At 42.4% G+C, this 27,449-nt stretch overlaps 1 protein-coding gene across 3 annotated transcripts in view; it reads left to right on the top strand.

Annotated features, from left to right (window-relative positions):
* The window catches only part of LOC139376123 (A-type potassium channel modulatory protein DPP6-like), a 117,189-nt gene that overhangs the window by 57,575 nt on the left and 32,165 nt on the right, over positions 1-27,449 (top strand). For all 3 annotated transcript variants that reach the window (XM_071118333.1, XM_071118331.1, XM_071118330.1), the window contains exons 2-3: positions 19,717-19,831; positions 21,743-21,841. In XM_071118333.1, the coding sequence (XP_070974434.1) occupies positions 19,717-19,831; positions 21,743-21,841 (214 nt within the window). The remainder of the gene's footprint in view (positions 1-19,716; positions 19,832-21,742; positions 21,842-27,449) is intronic.

Below are 27,449 nucleotides of genomic sequence, written 5' to 3'. Positions count from 1 at the left end.
TTATGACTTCAAGCCTATCAACTCCCGAGATTAGGCTAGCAATACTAAAGTGCCTATTAGAACATCCAATAGTCAAAGGTATATGAAATACAAATTGTATAGAGAAAAATAGTCATATAATTCCTATAATAACTACAACCTAAAACTTCTTTACTGGGAATATTGAAGACTCATGTTAAAAGGAACCACCAGCTTTCATATGTTCTCATGTTCTGAGCAAAGAACTTAAACGTTAGCTTTTTTACATGGCACATATTGCACTTTTACTTTCTTCTCCAACGCTATGTTTTTGCATTATTTAAAACAAATTGAACATGTTTCATTATTTATTTGAGACTAAATTGATTTTATTTATGTATTATATTAAGTTCAAATAAAATTGTTCATTGTTCATTCAGTATTGTTGTAATTGTCATTTATTCCCGATTAATCGGTATCGGCATTGAGAAATTATAATCGATCAACCTCTAGTGCACAGTCAGTACACAACACTATGTTCATCATGTCTTAGCAGGACCAGATGGTGACAGGGTTCCCAGCAGGGTCAGACAGCCAGGGATGACCAGTCTATGGAGCTCAGGTGATTTTTTTGCAGTATATTATAACAATCAGTGAATGGATAGAAAGTTCCATCTTGAGTTGGTGGGTAGGCTACAGTCTGGGATCTGGGAATAATGGTCATTTAAATTATTGAACCATTGATTCTATTCTTGGACAATATAATGTATAAATGTACACCAAGGTAATTCTTTGTCATGCCTCGTCTGGGCAGGATCAGATGGTGACTGGGGTCTCAGCAGGGTCAGGCAGCCAGGGAAGTGAAGGCGCTGAGGTGAACTTGTTAAGGTTTTCTGTCAAAGGAGAGGAGGACCAAAATGCAGCGTGGTTATCTTTATACATTTTTAATAAAGAACGATACAAAAACAATAAACGTAACTTGAAAAACCGAAACAGCCCTATCTGGTGCAAACAAACACAGAGACAGGAACAATCACCCACGAAACACTCAAAGAATATGGCTGCCTAATTATGGTTCCCAATCAGAGACAACGATAAACACCTGCCTCTGATTGAGAACCACTCTAGGCAACCATAGACTTTCCTAGACAACTCCACTAACCACAATCCCATACCCTACAAAAAAACCCTAGACAAAACACACCACATAAATACCCATGTCACACCCTGGCCTGACCAAAATAATAAAGAAAACACAAAATACTAAGGCCAGGGCGTGACAGAACAGATGCAACACTTTATTCTCTCTGTACAGCAAACACTGGACAAGACAGAAGCATCAAATATTGAAACTATTTTAAGGCAGTCTGACAAACCTCTACATTTGATTTTCAAAATGTATCAAGGGTTGATAGAGGATTTTCCTAATGACACAAAACATGTCAAAACAAAAATGTGTGGAAGACCTGGGAGACGCTATTGAGGATGATGAATGGATACATATATGTTAGAATGCCCAGCCATTTTCATATATTCTCAGACATAAACTACAGCAGTTTAAGACTACTCAAAGAACGTACTATATGCCAGTGAAACTGAATATCATGCACTCAGAAATGTAATTCCTCTGCTGTTGTAAAACATGAAAGAGGCCATATTTCAATATGTAATGTTCTTGTGAAGGCTGTCTGAATTCTGGCAAAGAGTATGTTATTTTATCTCAGCATGTTTACAGATTCTCCTATCTCCCTGTTTTTGTTTGCTTGGAAATATTGATACTGGAGTCTGTTATCAGAAGAAAAGGTGTAACCTGGCTAAGTGGCTAAGAAATGCATTTCCATTAATTGGAAGGTTGGTTATCCTCCCACAATGTCACAATAGATGGCAGAAATGTCAAGTTATGTATTACTAGATTTGATTTATAAGAAGATTAAGGATAAACTGGGCTACTTTCATAAGGCCTGGATGCCTTATATGGAATATTGTAAGACAAAATGAGTCTGATTTGAAAACAGGCCCATGTCAGGGGAGATACAGTGCCTTGCGAAAGTATTCGGCCCCCTTGAACTTTGCGACCTTTTGCCACATTTCAGGCTTCAAACATAAAGATATAAAACTGTATTTTTTTGTGAAGAATCAACAACAAGTGGGACACAATCATGAAGTGGAACGACATTTATTGGATATTTCAAACTTTTTTAACAAATCAAAAACTGAAAAATTGAGCGTGCAAAATTATTCAGCCCCTTTACTTTCAGTGCAGCAAACTCTCTCCAGAAGTTCAGTGAGGATCTCTGAATGATCCAATGTTGACCTAAATGACTAATGATGATAAATACAATCCACCTGTGTGTAATCAAGTCTCCGTATAAATGCACCTGCACTGTGATAGTCTCAGAGGTCCGTCAAAAGCGCAGAGAGCATCATGAAGAACAAGGAACACACCAGGCAGGTCCGAGATACTGTTGTGAAGAAGTTTAAAGCCGGATTTGGATACAAAAGATTTCCCAAGCTTTAAACATCCCAAGGAGCACTGTGCAAGCGATAATATTGAAATGGAAGGAGTATCAGACCACTGCAAATCTACCAAGACCTGGCCGTCCCTCTAAACTTTCAGCTCATACAAGGAGAAGACTGATCAGAGATGCAGCCAAGAGGCCCATGATCACTCTGGATGAACTGCAGAGATCTACAGCTGAGGTGGGAGACTCTGTCCATAGGACAACAATCAGTCGTATATTGCACAAATCTGGCCTTTATGGAAGAGTGGCAAGAAGAAAGCCATTTCTTAAAGATATCCATAAAAAGTGTTTTTTAAAATTTGCCACAAGCCACCTGGGAGACACACCAAACATGTGGAAGAAGGTGCTTTGGTCAGATGAAACCAAAATTGAACTTTTTGGCAACAATGCAAAACGTTATGTTTGGCGTAAAAGCAACACAGCTCATCACCCTGAACACACCATCCCCACTGTCAAACATGGTGGTGGCAGCATCATGGTTTGGGCCTGCTTTTCTTCAGCAGGGACAGGGAAGATGGTTAAAATTGATGGGAAGATGGATGGAGCCAAATACAGGACCATTCTGGAAGAAAACCTGATGGAGTCTGCAAAAGACCTGAGACTGGGACGGAGATTTGTCTTCCAACAAGACAATGATCCAAAACATAAAGCAAAATCTACAATGGAATGGTTCAAAAATAAACATATCCAGGTGTTAGAATGGCCAAGTCAAAGTCCAGACCTGAATCCAATCGAGAATCTGTGGAAAGAACTGAAAACTGCTGTTCACAAATGCTCTCCTTCCAACCTCACTGAGCTCGAGCTGTTTTGCAAGGAGGAATGGGAAAAAATGTCAGTCTCTCGATGTGCAAAACTGATAGAGACATACCCCAAGCGACTTACAGCTGTAATCGCAGCAAAAGGTGGCGCTACAAAGTATTAACTTAAGGGGGCTGAATAATTTTGCACGCCCAATTTTTCAGTTTTTGATTTGTTAAAAAAGTTTGAAATATCCAATAAATGTTGTTCCACTTCATGATTGTGTCCCACTTGTTGTTGATTCTTCACAAAAAAATACAGTTTTATATCTTTATGTTTGAAGCATGAAATGTGGCAAAAGGTCGCAAAGTTCAAGGGGGCCGAATACTTTCGCAAGGCACTGTACCTATTTAGGCAGTCCATAGCTACTGGGTTGTGCAGTTCTGTCCCTGAGGGTCTGTCATACTGTTGGTTGTCTCTCTGGCCTTGGCCTAACATACCTGAAACCAATAATGAATGTTTGACTAAGATCCTAAAAGCTGTGTGGGGTGTGATGGGTTGGGGCGCTGCAGGGCGGTGGACCCCTAGGGGCAGGATGGGGAGATCCAGCTATAATGTGTGCAAGTAAAAAGATATCTAGAGTACTATTAGGCCTCTGTAATTATTGGGACAGTGAAGCATTATTATTATTATTTTTTTGGAATCAAACAATGACTATGAAGTTCAACTGCCAACTGTCAGCTTTCATTCGAAGTTCACTTATATATGTATTAAAGTAGTACAAAGTTAAGTATTTGGTCCCACATTCATAGCACGCAATGACTACATCAAGCTTGTGACTCTAGAAGTTTGTTGGGTGCATTTGCATTTTGCTTTGGTTGTGTTTCAGATGATTTTGTGCACAAAATAAATGGTGGATTGCCATGACAGTAACAGGGGAGGTTAGCATTTTTTGGGGAGTATGATATTTGTGCGTCTATAATTTCTCGCTAATGATTATTAACGATTCATTCAGGATGATCCATAATCATATTTGCAGTCAAATTCAATAAATTGTGTAGAAATGCAGGAAATTAGTTGTAGATGCCCAGAAAATTCTGTGGGAGGACACCCAGATCCCACGCCAGTTTATGTCCTTCCCACTTCTAAAACCAAAGTTGCGCTGTAATATTTTATGTTGCTATGTTCTGATTACTTTTCTGTGCAGCATTGTCAGTGATGGATTCATACAGTTTACAAGAATATCACAACTCAGGATATGACCCAGATGCAGACACGGGAGGCGGATAGTACAGTTCTCAATCATGTATTATAACACGGAGCAAAGGGCAGGTCGAGGGCAGGCCGAAGTTCGTAATCACGTCAGAGTCAGACAGGTATAGGATGGCAGGCAGGCTCGGGGTCAGCAATCAGGTCAGAGTCAGACAGGTACAGGATGGCAGGCAGGCTCGGGGTCAGGGCAGGCAGAGGTTCGCAATCAGGTCAGAGTCAGACAGGTACAGGATGGCAGGCAGGCTTGGGGTCAGGGCAGGCAGATTGGTCAGAACCGGGAAAACTAGGAAACAAACAAACACAGGAAAACGGGAAAGCACCCTGGTAAGAGCTGACAAGACAAGACTACCTGGCAACAGACAAACAAAGAAAACAGTGTTAGCAGTTGATGTTATTCTTTAATAACAAAGACCCCAAAGCAAATCAGGGGGACGAAAATTGGTTTATTCAAAGAGGACATATCATACGGTGAGGCAGATGATCATTCTCCCCTGTCCTCAGTGATTCTCTCCTGTGGTTCTCTCCACCGAACAAAGGGACAGAATTTGTTTTTATAACCCAGGCCTAGCTTGTGGTTGACCAATTAGAAGTCCTTGCTGTACAACTGGGCCAATGGCCAAATAACACGTGTCCTATTTCAGGCTCACTGTACAGACAAATTCCTCCCATGTCTCTGACCCATTGATAAATAATCCCCTATTACTGAAAAAACACTACTTCCATTGATCGTTAATTCTAGTCCTCTCGTTCTCTGCAATGTGTATTTATCCTCGACATATTCTTACAACAGGTATAAATGCTCAGGGGATAATGGGGAAGATGGGCGACACCTGGAGGGGGGTGGAAACAAGCACAAAGACAGGTGAAACCGATCAGGATGTGACAAAGAATTTTTCTGAATCTCACTAATTTCCCATTCCAATGTAGGAGGAGGTTACCACAGCAATCCCTGTAGCAGAACAGAACATTCTCTAGGTGAAGATAGATATTAAATAATGAATTCCAAAAGAAAAATCACAGAAAGGAATAAAAGGCTGAGGTATGAATAATTGAATAGGTTTTGGCTGGAGTCTAATGGAGGACAACACAAAGCACTTGTTTTTTACCATTGTGTTGAAATACAATGGTATGAGTCCCTTCAGTGAACCCCCTTCAGTGAACCTTAGCACATTTTCTCTTCTGAAGTGTACAGTATGTGTGCCGGTACTTTTCTTAAGCTATCAAATGTGTTATGCCATGGCAGAGTACAGTACTCTATATTGAATGGAGTGGGTACATGTTGATTTGTAGGCCTACCCATCTTTCAACATAAATGTTAAACCCTCCCATCACAGTTGACCCCTTTATCATAATGTCCACAGCAGGTATCTGATTCAAAGAGCAGTTGGTGCCCATTATCCTCAGACAATAGACTTAATTTGTCCTATTCAGACCTCGATTGACTGCAGGAGGACAGAAGGGTCCAAGTTTCAAATCAAATCAAATCAAATTTTTATTTGTCACATACACATGGTTAGCAGATGTTAATGCGAGTGTAGCGAAATGCTTGTGCTTCTAGTTCCGACAATGCAGTAATAACCAACAAGTAATCTAACTAACAATTCCAAAACTACTGTCTTATACACAGTGTAAGGGGATAAAGAATATGTGCATAAGGATATATGAATGAGTGATGGTACAGAGCAGCATAGGCAGGATACAGTAGATGGTATCGAGTACAGTATATACATGAGGTGAGTATGTAAACAAAGTGGCATAGTTAAAGTGGCTAGTGATACATGTATTACATAAGGATGCAGTCGATGATATAGAGTACAGTATATACGTATGCATATGAGATGAATAATGTAGGGTAAGTAACATTATATAAGGTAGCATTGTTTAAAGTGGCTAGTGATATATTTACATCATTTCCCATTAATTCCCATTATTAAAGTGGCTGGAGTTGAGTCAGTGTCAGTGTGTTGGCAGCAGCCACTCAATGTTAGTGGTGGCTGTTTAACAGTCTGATGGCCTTGAGATAGAAGCTGTTTTTCAGTCTCTCGGTCCCAGCTTTGATGCACCTGTACTGACCTCGCCTTCTGGATGATAGCGGGGTGAACAGGCAGTGGCTCGGGTGGTTGATGTCCTTGATGATCTTTATGGCCTTCCTGTAACATCGGGTGGTGTAGGTGTCCTGGAGGGCAGGTAGTTTGCCCCCGGTGATGCGTTGTGCAGACCTCACTACCCTCTGGAGAGCCTTACGGTTGTGCGCGGAGCAGTTTCCGTACCAGGCGGTGATACAGCCCGCCAGGATGCTCTCGATTGTGCATCTGTAGAAGTTTGTGAGTTCTTTTGGTGACAAACCGAATTTCTTCAGCCTCCTGAGGTTGAAGAGGCGCTGCTGCGCCTTCTTCACGATGCTGTCTGTGTGAGTGGACCAATTCAGTTTGTCTGTGATGTGTATGCCGAGGAACTTAAAACTTGCTACCCTCTCCACTACTGTTCCATCGATGTGGATAGGTGGGTGTTCCCTCTGCTGTTTCCTGAAGTCCACAATCATCTCCTTAGTTTTGTTGACGTTGAGTGTGAGGTTATTTTCCTGACACCACACTTCGAGGGCCCTCACCTCCTCCCTGTAGGCCGTCTCGTCGTTGTTGGTAATCAAGCCTACCACTGTTGTGTCGTCTGCAAACTTGATGATTGAGTTGGAGGCGTGCGTGGCCACGCAGTCGTGGGTGAACAGGGAGTACAGGAGAGGGCTCAGAACGCACCCTTGTGGGGCCCCAGTGTTGAGGATCAGCGGGGTGGAGATGTTGTTGCCTACCCTCACCACCTGGGGGCGGCCCGTCAGGAAGTCCAGTACCCAGTTGCACAGGGCGGGGTCGAGACCCAGGGTCTCGAGCTTGATGACGAGCTTGGAGGGTACTATGGTGTTGAATGCCGAGCTGTAGTCGATGAACAGCATTCTCACATAGGTATTCCTCTTGTCCAGATGGGTTAGGGCAGTGTGCAGTGTGGTTGAGATTGCATCGTCTGTGGACCTATTTGGGCGGTAAGCAAATTGGAGTGGGTCTAGGGTAGGGTGGAGGTGATATGGTCCTTGACTAGTCTCTCAAAGCACTTCATGATGACGGAAGTGAGTCGTTTAGCTCAGTTACCTTAGCTTTCTTGGGAACAGGAACAATGGTGGCCCTCTTGAAGCATGTGGGAACAGCAGACTGATATAGGGATTGATTGAATATGTCCGTAAACACACCGTTCAGCTGGTCTGCGCATGCTCTGAGGGCGCGGCTGGGGATGCCGTCTGGGCCTGCAGCCTTGCGAGGGTTAACACGTTTAAATGTCTTACTCACCTCGGCTGCAGTGAAGGAGAGTCCACATGTTTTCGTTGCAGGCCGTGTCAGTGGCACTGTATTGTCCTCAAAGCGGGCAAAAAAGTTATTTAGTCTGCCTGGGCGCAGGACATCCTGGCCCGTGACTGGGCTGGATTTCTTCTTGTAGTCCGTGATTGACTGTAGACCCTGCCACATGCCTCTTGTGTCTGAGCCGTTGAATTGAGATTCTACTTTGTCTCTGTACTGACGCTTAGCTTGTTTGATAGCCTTGCGGAGGGAATAGCTGCACTGTTTGTATTCGGTCATGTTACCAGTCACCTTGCCCTGATTAAAAGCAGTGGTTCGCGCTTTCAGTTTCACGCGAATGCTGCCATCAATCCACGGTTTCTGGTTAGGGAATATTTTAATCGTTGCTATGGGAACGACATCTTCAACGCACGTTCTAATGAACTCGCACACCGAATCAGCGTATTCGTCAATATTGTTATCTGACGCAATACGAAACATGTCCCAGTCCACGTGATGGAAGCAGTCTTGGAGTGTGGAGTCAGCTTGGTCGGACCAGCGTTGGACAGACCTCAGCGTAGGAGCCTCTTGTTTTAGTTTCTGTCTGTAGGCAGGGATCAACAAAATGGAGTTGTGGTCAGCTTTTCCGAAAGGAGGGCGGGGCAGGGCCTTATATGCGTCGCGGAAGTTAGAGTAACAATGATCCAAGGTTTTTCCACCCCTGGTTGCGCAATCGATATGCTGATAAAATTTTGGGAGTCTTGTTTTCAGATTAGCCTTGTTAAAATCCCCAGCAACAATGAATGCGGCCTACGGATAAATGGATTCCAGTTTGCAAAGAGTCAAATAAAGTTTGTTCAGAGCCATCGATGTGTCTGCTTGGGGGGGATATATACGGCTGTGATTATAATCGAAGAGAATTCTCTTGGTAGATAATGCAGTCTACATTTGATTGTGAGGAATTCTAAATCAGGTGAACAGAAGGATTTGAGTTCCTGTATGTTTCTTTCATCACACCATGTCTCGTTAGTCATAAGGCATACGCCTTAGAGCCGAATAGAGCAGCGGGCGGTGGCACACTAGCCTCAGACAGGTGCCCTCGTTCAAACCCTACTAAATACCCTGCTGGGCTGGCATGCATTCTTTATCTCACTAGTTAATGCCCATGAAATTCTTGATGATGGTGTTTCAGGGGAGAAGTTAACCCCAGTCAGTCAGTGCCCAGCCACTCACAGGGCAGGGCTTGACCCCTATCAGGTTATGGCTATGTGACATTTGAATGATAGGTGACAGACGACGACTACCAGGCGAATCTGTCTTGGACTGCATGGTCACCTGTTCAAGTGTGTACTGTATTTCTGGTCACCTGCACAAGTGTGTACTGTATTTCTGGTCACCTGTTCAAGTGTGTACTGTATTTCTGGTCACATGTTCTAGTGTGTATTCCTTTATTTCAGACCCTTGACTCTCCACTCACCAATCATTTTCATGAACCCCATATGTATCTGCTCCCTATCCACCTGTCAGTAATGGCACCCCCACTCTTTTTCTGCTCTTCAGACTTCCAGAGCTGCATTCCAATCAGCCCTCAATATAAGTGGTGACGTATGATGAGCTGACACTTGCAGGGCGAGGGGAGAATGAATTAATTTTAAATGGACCGCCCTTGCCCGGAAATGTGCCACTAATTCGTCCCAAGGTTGTGTTTTCAGTCATCGTGGAACCACCGGTAGCTGTTGTGTGTGCACATCCGCAGACATTGAATACTAGCCATCCGACAATATCAGGTAAATCAAAAATGACAATGTGTAAGTGTGATGTCAGGGAAAGTTGTATGCTCTAGCTAACGTTTCCAAAAGCTAACCAAAGAAAAACATAATTACTTTGATAATATGTGTTTGTGCCATCAAGTGCGTTAGCAGCACAATTTCAACTTATTTACATTCGTTTTTACTTACACTTGTATGTTGACTTCTTCTTCTTGATGTTGGTTCTAAGTTTTGGCTGACTTTTCTTAGCGGATGTACAATCATTCCAAATTGAATTATGGGACGTTTCAGGCCCCGGAGTGAACAGAATTGTACACTTGCACACTCAATCACAAACAAGGGCTGAGGGGCTTACGTTGCCAACTTCCCTTGCTTGGCTAATTGTTTGGACCGATGGCAATGATGGCCGTGGCGAGGGTGTGTCTTTTACGTGTTTAAAACAGCCCAGGACTCTCTTGGTTACCGTGGAAACCGGGTGCTCAGAGATGAGGAAAGATCCATTTCACACTTCAGCAAAGAGAGCGGAGAAAGCAGGGAGACAGCTAGAGAGACATAGGGACATCGAGATGGAGAGAGAAATGTCCCATTCATACACAGACGAAAATCCATCAATTTTACCATGCCATCAACTTTTTACCACCTTTATATCTGAAAGGTATTTCCCGTAACAACACCTGTGCTTTTACTCGTGAGCCGAGGTAGTCATAAATGCGGTATTATGTTTAAAAGTCCCGCTAACGCCTCAGTGTTAAATTTCGCCTTTCATCTTACCGGCTTTGGCACGCATTAAATTGTCATGAAGTTGGCCTGGGGGTAGGTTTATGACAGTCATAAATACCTCTTCCCCCCTTTTTCCTCTTTCTACCCTACTGATGTTACATTTGCAAAACCCTTGGTTAACATAGAGATTCTGGGAACATCAGAAGGTGGGGGGAAATTAACTATATTCTGGTAATGCGACCAATTGAACATATGCGGTGGTACTTAATGAATATGATGTCAGTTCGGTTGTCATCTGAGACATAAACTCTAAAGTGGAAAGTCTACACATCAGAGTTATCGGATTCACATGGAATTTTTGTTCAATTTAAATGTTTGAATATGAAATTATTCTTGATGGGATGAAATGTGATTTTAGCTTCTAAAATGTGAAATTTGGGTTTTCATAAGATAGGGCTCTGCTCAATCAGTGGCTCGCTCCTGTGAAGGGACATGGGCTATAAAACTTTTCAAACACGCCCTCCTCTCCCTTCCTATATAAGCCCTTGACGACAATATAACCTCCGGTTCCGAGGACGTGAGGACGATGGTCCGATGTCAGAATGGTTCAGATAATAACTACAGAACGAAGCCAAAATCAGCGTGAGCTTTGGTTGCGAATGGTATGAACTTTGAACTCTTATTCACTACAAAAAGTGATACCTCCTAGCCATTGAGTTAGCAACAGCCGCTGCAAACGAGGGTTAAGAGGGAACAGACAGAGTATCCCGTCTACCACACAACTACGTTACTACAATGTATTCAATTTACCAGCAGAGACATTCTTCAAAGGACAAAGAACTCGGTTGGACAACACGGCCTTCCATCTACCACCAACCTACCGAAGCGTAGCTCAGAGTAAATATTTACTGTATTCCAGGGCATGTTCTCAGAGCATACGCAGAGCAGTTGACAGGCATATTCATGGTCATTTGCAACCTCTCCCAGTCTGTAATCCCCACGTCTCAAGCTGACCACCATCATTCCTGTTCCCAAGATCTCTAAGGCTTCGTGCCACAATGACTACCGCCCTGTAGCACTCACATCTGTAATCATGAAGCTTTGAGAGGCTGGTTATGGCACACATCAATTCCATCATCCCAGACACCCTAGACCCACTCCAATTTGCATACCGCCCCAACAGATCCATAGACAACGCAATCTTAATTGCACTCTGCACTGCCATCACCCACCTAGATAAGAGAAATAGCTTTGTGAGAATGCTGTTCATTGACTACAGCTCAGTGTTCAACACCACAGTCCCCTCCGAGCTTGTCACCAAGTTAGGGACTCTGGGACTGAACACCTCCCTCTGCAACTGGATCCTGGACTTCTTGACCGGCTGACCCCAGGTGGTGAGGGTAGGCAACATCACCTCTGCCAGGTTGACCCTCAACACGGGGGCCCCACAGGGGTGTGTGCTTAGTTCCCCTCCTGTACTCCCTGTTCACCCACGACTGCGTGGCCATGCACGACTACAACACCATTATCAAGTTTGCTGACGACACGACGGTGGTAGATCTGATCACCCATGATGATGAGACAGTCTACAGGGAGGAAAAAGCTATACAACTCCACCATTGAGAGCATCTTGACTGGCTGCATCACTGCTTGAAATGGCAACTGCACCACCCTCGATCACATGATGCTACATATGATGGTGCGGACATCTCAGTATATCACTGGGGCCGAGCTTCCTTGCCATCCAGGACCTCTATATCAGGCGGTGTGAAAGGAACGTCCGAAACATTGTCAAATACCCCAGCCATCCAAGCCAGAGACGGATCTCTCTGCGGTACCGGAGTAACAAGTCTGACACCAACAGGCTCCTGAACAGTTTCTATCCCTAAGCTAAATAACTAACGAAATGGCTATCTCTAAGCTAAATAACTAATGAAATGGCTGCTTGGACTATCTGCATCTGACCCACTCTACGCACACATTCCCACACACACACAGACTTAAATTGGCTCACAAACACAAAACGCACACACATTCATACTGACTCTACATACACACACACACACACGTACAATCATCATATATGCTGCTGCTGCTCCATTTATCATATATCCTGATGCCTAGTCACCTTACCCCTATACATGTCTACCTCTACCACCCCAGCACATTGTAAATATGGTATTGGCACTGACCCTGGAACTGCCCCTGTATATACAGTTGAAGTCGGAAGTTTACATACACCTTAGCGAAATACATTTATACTAAATTTGTCACAATTGCTGACATTTAATCCTAGTAGAAATGTCATGTCTTAGGTCAGTTACGGTCACCACTTTATTTTAAGAATGTGAAATATCAGAATAATAGTAGAAAGAATAATTTATTTCAGCTTTTATTTACTTTCATCACATTCCCAGTGGATCAGAAGTTTACATACACTCAATTAGTATTTGGTAGAATTGCCTTTAAATTGTTTAACCTGGGTCAAACGTTTCAGGTAGCCTTCCACAAGCTTCCCACAATAAGTTGGGTGATTTTTTTTTTTGGCCCATTCCTCATGACAGAGCTGGTGTAACTGAGTCGGGTTTATAGGCTTCTTTGCTCACACACACTTTTTCAGCTCTGCTTGAGGTCAGGGCTTTGTGATGGCCACTCCAATACCTTGACTTTGTTGTCCACAACTTTGGAAGTATGCTTGGGGTCATTGTCCATTTGGAAAACTCATTTGCGACCAAGCAAATTAACTTCCTGACTGATGTCTTGAGATGTTGCTTCACTATATCCACACAATTTTCCTGTCTCATGATGTCATCAATTTTGTGAAGTGCGGCCAGGCCCTCCTGCAGAAAAGCACCCCCACAACATGATGTTGCCACCCCATGCTTCACGGTTGGGATGATGTTCTTCAGCTTGCAGGCCTCCCCCTTTTCCCTCCAAACATAACGATGGTCATTATGTCCAAACAGTTCTATTTTGTTTCATCAGACCAGAGGACATTTCTCCAAAAAGTACGATCTTTGTCCCCATGTGCAGTTGCAAACCGTAGTCAGACTTTTGTATGGCGGTTTTGGAGCAGTGGCTTCTTCTTTGCTAAGCGGCCTTTCAGGTTATGTCGATATAGGACTCGTTTTACTGTGGATATAGATATCTTTGTACCTGTTTCCTCCAGCATCTTCACAAGGTCCTTTGCTGTTGTTCTGGGATTTATTTCCACATTCATCTCTAGGAGACAGAACGCGTTTCCTTCCTGAGTGGTATGACGGCTGCATGGTCCCATGGTGTTTATACTTGCACACTATTGTTTGTACAGATGAACGTGGTACCTTCAGGCATTTGGAAATTGCATTCCCATGATCTCAAGCAAAGAAGCACTGAGTTTGAAGGTAGGCCTTGAAATACATCCACAGGTACACCTCCAATTGACTCAAATGATGTCAATTAGCCTATCAGAAGCTTCTAAAGACAAGACATGGAATTTTCAAAGCTGTTTAAAGGCACAGTCAACTTAGTGTATGCAAACTTCTGAACCACTGGAATTGTGATACAGTGAATTATAAGTAAAATAATCTGGCTGTAAACAATTGTTGGAAAAATTACTTGTGTCATGCACAAAGTAGATGTCCTAACCAACTTTCCAAAACTATAGTTTGTTAACAATACATTTGTGGAGTGGTTGAAAAACGAGTTTTAATGACTCCAACCTAAGTGTATGTAAAATTCTGACTTCAACTGTAGCTAGCTTAGTTAGTTTTTGTTCTACTTTATTCTACTTTATTTATTTGATTTTATAGTACTACGGATATTGATTACTGCATTGTTTGGAAAGCGCTTGCAAGAAAGGCATTACACTGTTCTTGTACACGTTCTTGTACACGTGACAATATGAACCTGAAACATACCGTCAATTCTGTCTGAATTAGGCGAGAGATGGAGATACAGAGTGAGGTGGATACACAATCTTATACTTTAGCACACACACCTGAAAATAGAATGAAGAATGGCAAAGTGGTGGAAAGAAGATCTGTTGTTTTCCCTCTTGTGACTTTCCACTCTTTTTGATTGAGAGAGAGAGAAACAGAGAGCGAGTGATGGACTACGCTGGCGTGCTTTGTTTTGGTGTGGTGTATGTCTGCTAAAAACAGCAGGGGTGAAAATGGCTCTGGTCCTCATTTATTGATGGAGCCTCTTATTGTTGTCAAACCCAGTGCGTGCTGGCTAATACACGAGGACTGCCTAATGGATGAGAATTCCCATGCCATGCCCAAAGAAGCTCACTCAAGAGTTCTGCACTTTCTCTTGCATTCAAAGGAAGTATTCTTGACTCTTTGTGGGCTCAACCCCCCTTTTGGTGAGGGTGCATGAGTGAAAGCCAGTTTTTGTAATGTAGCGCTGGAGCATATAGCTTGTTGGCAGATAGGACAGAAAGAACATCTGTAGGAGTTTTTTCTGGCCACTGTCTGTTTTCCTGTAGTGAGATGGTTATTGGTGCCAATGGAGGTCTTGGTAGGCCTACATCGTTTTTATCAACTTCAGTAGATTTAGTATTTGTTTGCTCAAATTCGTCCCTTTGTTGAGTTGCTGAAGAACACCATAAGAATATTGTACAACCTCATTTAATGAATTTATGCAGATCAGACTACATGTTTTATACATGGCAAAGTATTTTTTTGTTGCCATCAGTTCGACTCTTTCAGTGCATTAAAGGAGTATGAACATTCAACACATCATTTGTATTCAGGACCGGTACTGTGTCTTCAGGCTACATACACCAACAACCTGGTACGTTTTGTGTGGAGGCAGTGTGCCTAAATTCACATATTGTCACAGCAGTGTTTGTTCTATTGTTGCTAGAGGATGAGAAATGGATGGTAATGACTAGCAGTAACCAGGTAGGTGTTTCAGATGACAACAGCAGCTGGCAGGTGTTGGTGAAACGGTGAACTGACACACAGGTTGCTACAAGAACTGAGAAATACAGACAAACAAATAGAAGAGAAATATATAGAAGATAAAGAGTCTCTCTTGTTAAAAGGTGATTTAGTGTTGGCAGCATGTATAAAGATACTTGCATATTTCCATCAGGAAGTGAGGTGTAGGATGTTTCTGAAATATTCCCAATTTTGTTTACTTCTCCGGGGCTCATACTGGCCCGCCTTGGACTCGTGTTGAACAGCCCTGCTGTGAGCATGTTGAGGAGGTAAAAAGAAGGAGTAGACTGGAGAGGAGGAGAAGGGAGCAGGAGACTAGAGAGGAGGAGAAGGGAGCAGGAGACTAGAGAGGAGGAGAAGGGAGCAGGAGACTAGAGAGGAGGAGGAGGAGAAGGGAGCAGGAGACTAGAGAGGAGGAGAAGGGAGCAGGAGACTAGAGAGGAGGAGAAGGGAGCAGGAGACTAGAGAGGAGGAGAAGGGAGCAGGAGACTAGAGAGGAGGAGAAGGGAGCAGGAGACTAGAGAGGAGGCAAAAGGGCGAAAAAGCCTACAGACTGGAGAGATTGAATATTCACACGGGCTATTTAGACTGGCATCAAGATGGCTAGTATGGTTCTGCTGAGCAAAGATTTTCCCAGCTCCTCGGTTAGAATAGAATGTAATTGGATATCCCTCCGGCCACAGAGGTCAATTTAACGTTGGTTAAATGTAATTTCATTGAAATGACGTGGATCCAATGTTGATTCAACCAGTGTGTGCCCAGTGGGATGTTACTTCTGCTGTAGGTTCTATTATCACTGAGCCATAACATTTAAAATATGAGTCATTTAGCAGATGCTCTTATCCTGAGCGATTTACCGGAGAAATTAGGGTTACGTGCCTTGCTCAAGGGCACATCGACAGATTGTTCACTAAATTGGCTCAGGGACTCGAACTAGCAACCTTTCGGTAACTGGCCCAACGCTCTTAAAGCTAGGCTACCAGTTACCTCTAAAGCCTGGTGTACACTACACAATACAAACTTATCCCAGACAAGTTTTTGATATTGAAGACAAAATCCCCATGCCATTGCCTACTCGGGGCGAGCAGCCATCACCGACGCTCGTTTAATGTGAGCGAGTCAGAGACGCACTCTGAGGGCTACCGATCCCGTATTTGAGCAGACCCAGGCGTCCCGATATTTTCAAACATGTTTGATTTGATGCTCTCGTAGTGTGCAACGTCAAGTTTTGAGAACAGTGATCAGTAAAAAACAAAGACAGCTCGCCAGAGAAGAAGCCAGTGAGACGACGTTGTTTCGCTTCACCCAGAATGTGTAGACTTTCGAGAAGGAGCGATGACTACTACCAGTATGCATTTGTACTTGCCTTTAACCAAAGACTATGTGTCAAATCATAACAGCTCAGAAGTTCCCAAGCAATGTTATTCAATTCAAAATGTTGGCTAGATATTTGAACTCTGTATGACAGGTGTGAATGTCTGACTGAAAACGTTTGAGGCTGCTGTGAGTCACAGCTTATTCTAGCTGCGTTAACAATCTAATCACATAATGGTTTTTTTGCGACCAAGTAAAGAATCTTGTAGTGTGTCCCACGTTGTTTAGTGTGCGCGACAGCACACCACAACGTTGGCAAGACAACAAACTACAGTAAAGACAGTCATTTAATGTGAGAGGCTCAGCGATGTTAGGATCAGTGATGCCAGGCTCTCAAAGGTTGTCTTCGAAGTGTGCAAAGGTCTTTGAGTGTTCAAAATGGACGATTGACTGGTTGTAATAAATTCTCACCTGAACCTTTGCAGTGTACTGTAGATATCTATGGGACTTGATCTGTACATTTGATCTGCAGACCATACTATTCATTTGTTTATTCTTTGCGGAGGTCAGAGGGCAGCAGACAGTGATTTCCTGATGAATCCACAGTTGGAGCATTTCCATTAGGAGGTGATAACACAGGCAGATTCATTTCCTCTATCTCAGTCTCCAGCCTTATCTCACTATCAGTGTAATATGTGGGAGATGCCTCCGCAGAAACAATAATATAAGAAACTGCAGCTGTTACACACATGCAAACACACATACACACTAGGGTTGCCACAATACCAGTATCGCGATACACAGAAGTATCGTGGCAAGGAAACAAAACATGGAGCAGATTTAAAGGACAACTACACCACTTTTCAACCTCATTTTCATTATCTCCAGCACAATACCATTGTCAACATATGTGAGATTTCGCATTTCTAACTTTTGTAGAAAAAAAATCTTTAGTTAAAAAGTTCTACCCGATGACATCATTAAAAGTAAAAAAAAAAAAAATTAAACGGTGATTTTCAAACTGTATGACATTCACAGTGACGCACGCGGGGGAGCAAGAAAATACCCTCCATTGGGCGAGAAACTAGTTGCAGGGTTTGAAAAATCACTGTCAGTGTTTTGTGGGAAGCTACTCTGAAAATAGTTTACCAAGCTATCAATTACTTCACACTGGAAGAAGTTAAGATCCAATAAAGCTACCCTGTAGAAAAATATTGTTTACTTACCTAAAGTTACTTAGAAAATGTTTTCACTACATGTGCACTTCATTAAAAAATATCATATCTTAATCTGAAATGTCATAGATGACAAATTGCAATAACAGATCGGTCTGTAGTCAGATGTTGACAGAAGTGTAATGCTCATTCCTTCGACGATAACACGAATCCGACCATCACCCCTGGTGAGACAAAACCGCGACCTGTCCGTGAAGAGCACTTTTTGCCAGTCCTGTCTGGTCCAGCGACGGTGGGTTTGTGCCCATAGGCGACGTTGTTGCCGGTGATGTCTGGTGAGGACCTGCCTTACAACAGGCCTACAAGCCCTAAGTCCAGCCTCTCTCAGCCTATTGCGGACAGTCTGAGCACTGATGGAGGGATTGTGCATTCCTGGTGTAACTCGGGCAGTTGTTGTTGCCATCCTGTCAGTAGAAAGGTCTCTTTAGTGTCCTAAGTTTTCATAACTGTGACCTTAATTGCCTACCATCTGTAAGCTGTTAGTGTCTTAACGACCGTTCCACAGGTGCATGTTCATTAATTGTTTATGGTTCATTGAACAAGCATTGGAAACAGTGTTTAAACCCTTTACAATGAAGATCTGTGAAGTTATTTGGCTTTTTACGAATTGTCTTTGAAAGACAGGGTCCTGAAAAAGGGACGTTTCTTTTTTTGCTGAGTTTATGTAGACACTGGTTTCGCGGAGAGGCTGAATATGACGTTGACAAATGGCAGAATTGCCTTTTAATTTCTTGAGCAAAACAGTCCTAATGTTGGAAAAACCATCCTTATGGTGTCACTCAGAATCACATTTGGATATTTTGCAAGCTATAGCACACAATATTTTACATAAAGGTTTTAAGAACCATAGAGTTTGGTCTGCTTCGTGTTCTTTTTTTCTGCCAAGGTAAATCTGGTATCGTAGTATCTTGATGCTTCTACCGTGACAACCCTAACACACACACACACACATACATGAGTCACTACCACCACCATAGCCTCATACAGAAAGATGCCGAGCAACACTGATCCATATTGATCCAGATCTGTTGATTGCATTGTTCCTAATTAAGCCTGATCTCTATCTGCCCACAGTGACACGCTATGCTCCAGCCACTGCTCAGAGCTCAGTGGAGAGGAGAGAGACACAGACCTTAACGATGAGACGCTGTACAGGGTCCAAGAGTACTGGCTCTCTGCATCAATACGTCTAGCCTACTTCCAGATCTCTGTGATATCTGTACTTTAGCCAACTCTGTTGTCATGCCTTGATAGTCAGAGGAATTGGTTAAAACACTTTCAGAACTGGAACTGGGCTAGAATCAGCCTTGGATACCAACAGATATAGTAGCAATCCAACAGATAGTCTGATTCACCTATAGGACACTCACACTTGTCTCATGAACCAATCTCCATTTTGCTTTACCACAACTGTCAATGAATAGGGTGTGTAATATCATGCTGGGCTTTTTACATGTGCAAATGAGATGGTGTAACTGTGCGGTGAATTATCTGCCTCAGCCTACACCATAGGGGTATAGTTAAGTTTTGTATGTCACTTGGATTTGACTGTATATGTTTAGAGTGATAGGGTTTCATATATAGACCATCTAGCCTCTGTTTGGCGTTGCTTGTAGGAGAGGAAAGGCGTATTACGGTAAAGGGGTCATAGAAGCCTCGGGTGAAATACTTTGAGGATGTGTCCAGGTTATCTGGATCTCCCAATGCGGTACACGCTAACATAAGGAACTGTCTTCAGCATATTCTTGTTTTTTCCTGTCATTTCCACCTTCAGAGTTTATTCTGTCACTTAGATTCCCACTAGTTTCTTTCAACAGCTGTGTGGCTGAGAGCCTATCACAGGAGTACTGCAGTAGTAACACAAGTAGTCAGTGCCTCCCCTCCCTTTCTCCCAATTGACCCCTATTAACTTTAATGTGTGTTTGTTTGTGTTGCAGGAGCTGGTGGGCAGTGCCCCTCCACAGAGGAACTGGAAGGGGATAGTCATCGCCCTGCTGGTCATCTGCATCATCTTGTCTCTGATCGTCACCGCTGTCATCGTGCTCACCCCAAGTACGTAACACATAAATCTGCATTCACTTTTACACTCCGCTACTGAACACTACAAACACCACACCATATCCTACAGATGTAGGATCTTAATTTGAGCCAGTTTGCTACAGTAGGAAAATAACACTGCAGCAACAGGAAATGTGAATTATTATGTGGATTATAATTAATTGACATTTTGTAGGGGCTGGCACATTTTTCATAATAAAAGTCTGACATTTCAAAGTGGAAATGACAAACTTCAGAAGTCTTTTTAAACCTAAAATACAGTGCAAGTTCATTATTTTCTGCATCACAGGAACGTTTTCCTGCAACAGGGTGATCAAATTAAGATTTTAAATTTGTAATAACACAAACACACTCAGTTATATTATAACAGAAACACACTTAGAAACACCCATTACAATCGGCTAGATTACACCACACACACCATCAAATACGTAACACTGCAGACACATTATCACTTCTCAAACAAATGTTGTATAATTCCGTCTCCCAGACACTGTTTCGCTAAAAAGCTGCAGGGTGGGTCTGGAGAAATATAACCACTCTCAAATTCATAGACAGAGCTATGCAAGGACTGACCTTCCATGATATCAACATGATAGTTTTGACCATGTTTTCAGGCTATGCAGTGTTTGTTCACATTTACTTAGTTTAAAAACATTGTAATAAACAAGCTTATATTTTGGGTTCTGGTGGGGTACGACAGTTGAACTAAGCTCACAAGACATTTATCAGTTATATTCTTCAGGAATCAACGGGTACATATCATGAATTTATAAGTCCCAAAATAGATGTAGCAACTTCAGATTGCCCCTTTAAATCAAGACATACTTATACCGGAGTCAGGCCGCCAAATGAAAACTTCTAGTTAGATTGAGAGGGATTACAATTGGCCTTGCTAGCAGACAGCCCAGTGGGTCATTTAATTTCATAAGCCCATTCATTCATAGACAGCCAGGAGTAGAGAAGTTGATGATAATGTGTCAGCTTGGAGATTGCGTATTGGTTTTTCAGAGAGACGAGGTGAGGTCATCCTCTCGCAAGGTAATGGGGATTTAATGTATAACGCCATTCAGTGTCGTTTAATGGAAATGATTATGCAGTAATAGCTCTAGTCATTTGTATAATTGGCAGTGCATCAGAGCTGCTGTTTTCCACATGTTGGGAATGAATCCCTCTCCATAGTCATTTACAGAAGATGAAGAGAATGTGTAAATGTATAGACTTGCAAAGGCACTGACTGTATGGCTCCCAGACCGTGGGCATATGGGGTTGAAAGGCACACACACCACCATCTCTATATAATTCAACCTTTTACCTCTGTTGTCCACCCTGTCTGGTCTGCAGTTTTGCTGTCAACTGCAGAAGGGATTGTGTAGCTGGGGGTAGAGGGAGTTATGGCTGCTTGAAAAACTGTCCAGGCTGCAGTGAATCGATGCTGGTGGATCAATAGAGAGTTACCCTGGGCCAAGTGTCTATTTCTCCTTTGTAACCTCTCCGTAATTGCTGCGTCTGTGAGTTGGGAACTGCTGCTGGAAGTCCTACAATCTCCAGAGACAGAAAATACACGTGATAGTCTGACTCTGCCAGACGTTTTCTGGTCTGTTTTTATGACCGCTCAGGCAACTTGTGGCAGGAGAAGTAAAATATAAAAGTTTTTGGGAAATTGAAAATTCACTTCCCTGCAGCTGAAGGCTGCTCAAGTCACAAAGGAAGACTGTAAATGTATTACTATGTCAGAGTACTGTCTGACTGACAGCAACCAGATAATAAAGATGGCCAGATCCATTTTTTAGTTACAGGTAAGTCATGTGAATGAGAATTGAACCTTAACATTATCATATTGCTGTAACTTATTAATTATGTCTTCTTCCATTGTTTTGTTCTCTTGATATATTCCACTGGTAGTTGCAGATGATAGCCTTGCCCTCAAGAAGAAAGTCACCATTGAGGACGTCTTCGGAGGAGATTTTCATGTGCACGACCCCGACGCTACATGGCTCAGCGGTGAGTTGCTATAGTTACACCCTGCCCTCTCATTCTCCACAAGAAACTGAATCTCACTCAGAAACAATGTACCCTCTAACCTGCGTTCGTGAGCGGTTGCCCAGCTCCCCTCGGACTGCCACGAAGAAGAAATATCAGCCCACGCAGAGAAGCACGAGATTGAACTTCAGTCAACTTTCTAGAATTTTCCCCTTTAGTTAACACTATCAACGTTTATCTCAACTGTGGGAATTGTGATCCAGTCAATGCAATATTAGCCACTTTCAATGCAACATACCGAAACAAAACATTTGTTTCACTTTGTAGGCTAAGCTAACTGTGCAAGGGATTTTCTTGTAGGCAGAGCGCATTGGATTAGGATTCTATTGCATTGACAGGCATGACTCATGCCCGTACTCTACACAGACTGGTGCGCCATAACCAATCAGAGCTGCAGTAGACCTACATGCAAATAGCCATTACCATATATGGATCTGTGCCATTCACTTTGAACTGGACTGTGTTTACAGTATGAGCGGTTGTGAGTAGAACCACTTGTTTTGAGATCAAATCGAATGCTGCATGCCACCTAAGCACATTTGATCATATTCTTTGCTAGTTAGTGAGTTATTAGCCCAGTTATAGCTAATTTATTGTCAACAATGGGGGAGTGGTTGCTTCCTAAAGAGCACAAAATATGTGCATTTCTAGCCATCTTTGAAAATAGCTTTTTTCTGTCTTAAAGGGGAAGTGTTGTATTTTGAGACGGTCTTAAATAAACTAAGTAGCCAATAGACAGACGGTAGCATAATTGATCTTATTCTCTGTAATAATGGTATGGGAACCATAATGCATTTTATTTTGTAAAGTGGTTTCTTGCATCAAACACCACAACATTTTCAGTCACCTCCTTGTCTGATTAACAAGTGGATAAACAGGTTAATATCAAGCCCTGCGTGCTTTTTCCCTCAAAAGTCTCATGGAATGTAGGCCACACATTTGCTGCTACTGTAGGCTGAATGATAGAACAGCTATTTCCATGTTAAAATGTTATGTGGTGCATTTTCTCCATTGTTTTTGATGGTAGGCCACTCTGGTAGGCCTACTTTATGATCAAATAGCTACAGTAGCCTACTTGGCCACTGTTATAACTGTAACGTAAAGCGGGTACAGCCTCAGTGTAAACAGAAGTTGTACAGAATTTTCACAACGTTCAAGTTTGCGATCAGCAGACCTGAAATTTGCTTACTGACGAAAAAATTTGAACGAACATTGCTCAGCACCCACCAACCAGTCTGCCCGTTTGAAAGTTTGATGGCCATTTTGTAGCTAAAACGATTGAAGACTTGTAGCGACCGGAATTTGTTCCATTCAAGTCTATGGCACCTGAAATACAGTTGGATTTATGCAAATATGGTTGAAAAGTATACGTAGAATAACCATTTTTTTTCAAGCAACAATAGTGTACTAGTGCCAGTCTGCGCATTTTAAAGTCATTTTGGTTTTGGTAGCTTTAATGGTTCAAGATAAGTGGTGAATTCAAACACTACCCATTCAAACCTATGGAGCTTTTATGTACATTTAAAATGGTTATAGTTCAAAAAGTATAAATGGTATAAAAGAAGCTATATACAAGTACACCATTCCAGACCGGTCTGCATGTTTTAAAGTTTCAATGGAGTTTCCAGCTTAAACGGTTGAAGACTAGTTACGTGGCAAGGTTTCCCCATTCAGGTCTATGGCCTTTGAAATGCATTGTGATTTATGCAAATATCAAATCAAATGTTATTTGTCACATCCACATGGTTAGCAGATGTTAATGCGAGTGTAGCGAAATGATTGTGCTTCTAGTTCCGACAATGCAGTAATAACCAACGAGTAATCTAACCTAACAATTCCACTACAATATGGTTGTAGTGTGAAAAGCATTAGTAGTATCAAAAAGTGTTTTCTAGTACACTGCCTGCATGTTTTTAGTGTTTTTACGGTTTTGAGTCTACAGGTGGCAGTGGAAAGAAATAAGAAGGATGAACAGTTTGTAAAGTTGTACTTTGCTTTCAGCAAGCACATTTAATTAAGGGTTATACAGAGAGACATAGACAGAGCCATGTAATTAATCCAATGGAACTGTGGAATGTGCCTCTCCACCATGGTCTCTCCACGGTGAGTAAATCCCATAGACATTGATTCTGTATGTCATTTTGTGGTAAATCCTTCATAATAAGTGTCCAGTTTATGCCGTCACGCACCACACAGTACTGTAGCTATAATGTATGCAGAGCATGTACAGGACAGGTATGGCCAAAATTAAACAGATGTAGGGCGGGTCTGAGATGGCCGTTTTACGTTTGACCAAGCTGCAGAACACACGACAATATATAATAAAGCTACTGATCGCCCTCTAGTGTTAGAGATTCAAATGATTTTTGTTTTTTCATTGACTCCAGAAAGCACAAAAGCAGAGCCAGTTTTTTTCGACATACTTTTACAAACTGATATATAAACAACATAGCTACTTACGCAGCAGTAACATAGCTTGTCGTCTTCACTGGAAAGTAACCTTTCCACAACAACATATATCAACATAATTACTCAATCTGGATATCTCGGAAGATAATTGATTTGTTTTTGTATTTTATTTTTATTTTATTTCACCTTTATTTAACCAGGTAGGCTAGTTGAGAACAAGTTCTCATTTACAACTGCGACCTGGCCAAGATAAAGCAAAGCAGTGCGACACAAACAACAACACAGAGATACACATCAGTCAATAACACAATAGAAAAAAAGAACGTCTATATACAGTGTGTGCAAATGGCATGAGGAGGTAAGGCAATGAATAGGCCATAGTAGCGGAGTAATTACAATTTAGCAAATTAATACTGGAGTGATAGATGAGCAGATGATGATGTGCAAGTAGAGACACTGGTGTGCAAAAGAGCAGAAAAGTAAATAAAAACAATATGGGGATGAGGTAGGTAGATTGGGTGGGCTATTTACAGATGGACTATGTACAGCTGCAGCGATCGGTTAGCTGCTCAGATAGCTGATGTTTAAAGTTAGTGAGGGGAATATAAGTCTCCAGCTTCAGCAATTTTTGCAATTCCTTCCAGTCAATGGCAGCAGAGAACTGGAAGGAAAGGCGGCCAAAGGGAGTGTTGGCTTTGGGGATGACCAGTGAGATATACTGTACCTGCTGGAGCGTATGCTACGGGTTGATGTTGTTATCGTGACCAGTGAGCTGAGATAAGGCAGAGCTTTACCTAGCATAGACTTATAGATGACCTGGAGCCAGTGGGTCTGGCGACTAATATGTAGTGAGGGCCAGCCAACTAGAGCATACAGGTCTCAGTGGTGGGTGATATAAGGAAGACCACGTCATAAAAATGGAGCTCTATAGGAGAAAGCTCTGCCTCCAGCTGTTTGCTTAGAAATTCTAGGGACAATTAGGAGGCCTGCATCTTGTGACCGTAGCGTACATGTAGGTATGTACGGCAGGACCAAATCGGAAAGATAGGTAGGAGGAAGCCCATGTAATGCTTTGTAGGTTAGCAGAAAAACCTTGAAATCAGCCCTAGCTTTAACAGGAAGCCAGTGTAGGGAGCACTGGAGTAATATGATCAAATGTTTTGGTTCTAGTCAGGATTCTAGCAGCCGTATTTAGCACTAACTAAAGTTTATTTAGAGCATTGCAGTAGTCTAACCTAGAAGTAACAAAAGCATGGATTCATTTTTCTGCATCATTTTTGGACAGAAAATGTCTGATTTTTGCAATGTTACGTAGGTGGAAAAAAAGCTGTCCTTGAAACAGTCTTGATATGTTCGTCAAAAGAGAGTTCAGGGTCCAGAGTAACGCCGAGGTCCTTCACAGTTTTATTTGAGACGACTGTACAACAATCAAGATTAATTGTCAGATTCAACAGAAGATCTCTTTGTTTCTTGGGAACTAGAACAAGCATCTCTGTTTTGTCCAAGTTTAAAAGTAGAACGTTTGCAGCTATCCACTTGAAACACAGGCTTCCAGCGAGGGCAATTTTGGGGCTTCACCATGTTTAATTGAAATGTACAGCTGCGTCATCCGCATAGCAGTGAAAGTTAACATTATGTTTTCGGATGACATCCCCCAAGAGGTAAAATACGGAACCTTGAGGAACACCGAAATGTACAATTGATTTGTCAGAGGACAAACCATCCACAGAGGCAAACTGATATCTTTCTGACAGATAAGATCTAAACCAGGCCAGAACTTGTCCATGTAGACCAATTTGGGTTTCCAATCTCTCCAAAAGATTGTGGTGATCGATGGTATCAAAAGCAGCACTAAGGTCTAGGAGCACGAGCACAGATGCAAAGCCTCGGTCTGACGCCATTAAAAGGTAATTTACCACCTTCACAAGTGCAGTCTCAGTGCTATGATGGGGTCTAAAACCAGACTGAAGCATTTCGTATACATTGTTTGTCTTCAGGAAGGTAGTGAGTAGCTGCCAACAGCTTTTTCAAAAATAATTGAGAGGAATGGGAGTTTCGATAAAGGCCGATAGTTTATCAAATATTTTCTGGGTCAAGGTTTTTGCTTTTTCAAGAGAGGCTTTATTACTGCCACTTTCAGTGATTTTGGTACACATGCGGTGGATAGAGAGCCATTTATTATGTTCAACATAGGAGGGCCAAGCACAGGAAGCAGCTCTTTCAGTAGTTTAGTTGGAATAGGGTCCAGCATGCAGCATGAAGGTTTAGAGGCCATGATTATTTAGATCATTGTGTCAAGATATATAGTACTAAAACACTTGAGTGTCTTCCTTGATCCTAGGTCCTGGCAGAGTTGTGCAGACTCAGGGCAACTGAGCTTTGGAGGGATATGCAAATTTAATGAGGAGTCCGTAATTTGCTTTCTAATGATCATGATCTTTTCCTCAAAGAAGTTCATGAGTTTATCACTGCTGAAGTGAAAGCCATCCTCACTTGGGGAATGCTGCTTTTTAGTTAGCTCTGAGACAGTATCAAAAATACATTTTGGATTGTTCTTATTTTCCTCAAGTTGGAAAAATAGGATGATCGAGCAGCAGTGAGGGCTCTTCGATACTGCACGGTACTGTCTTTCCAAGCTAGTCGGAAGACTTCCAGTTTGGTGTGGCACCATTTCCGTTCCAATTTTCTGGGAGCTTGCTTCAAAAGCTTGGGTATTTTCTGTATACCAGGGAGCTAGTTTCTTATGACAAATGTTTTTAGTTTTTAGGGGTCCGACTGCATCTAGGGTATTGCGCAAGGTTAAATTGAGTTCCTCAGTTAGGTGGTTAACTGATTTTTGTCCTCTCACGTCCTTGGGTAGGCAGAGGGAGTCTGGAAGGGCATCAATGAATCTTTCTGGCTGTCTGAGAAATTATAGCACGACTTTTGATGATCCTTGGTTGGGGTCTGAGCATATTATTTGTTGCGATTGCAAATGTAATAAAATGGTGGTCCGATAGTCCGGGATTATGAGGAAAACAGTAAAATCCACAACATTTATTCCACGGGACAAAACTAGGTCCAGAGTATGACTGTGGCAGTGAGTAGGTCCGGAGACATGTTGGACAAAACCCACTGAGTCGATGATGGCTCCGAAAGCCTTTTGGAGTGGGTCTGTGGA

This window comes from Oncorhynchus clarkii, chromosome 20 (assembly GCF_045791955.1).
Source record: "Oncorhynchus clarkii lewisi isolate Uvic-CL-2024 chromosome 20, UVic_Ocla_1.0, whole genome shotgun sequence".
Classification (NCBI taxonomy): Eukaryota; Metazoa; Chordata; class Actinopteri; order Salmoniformes; family Salmonidae; genus Oncorhynchus; species Oncorhynchus clarkii.
This window is presented reverse-complemented; position numbering and strand designations above follow the sequence as displayed.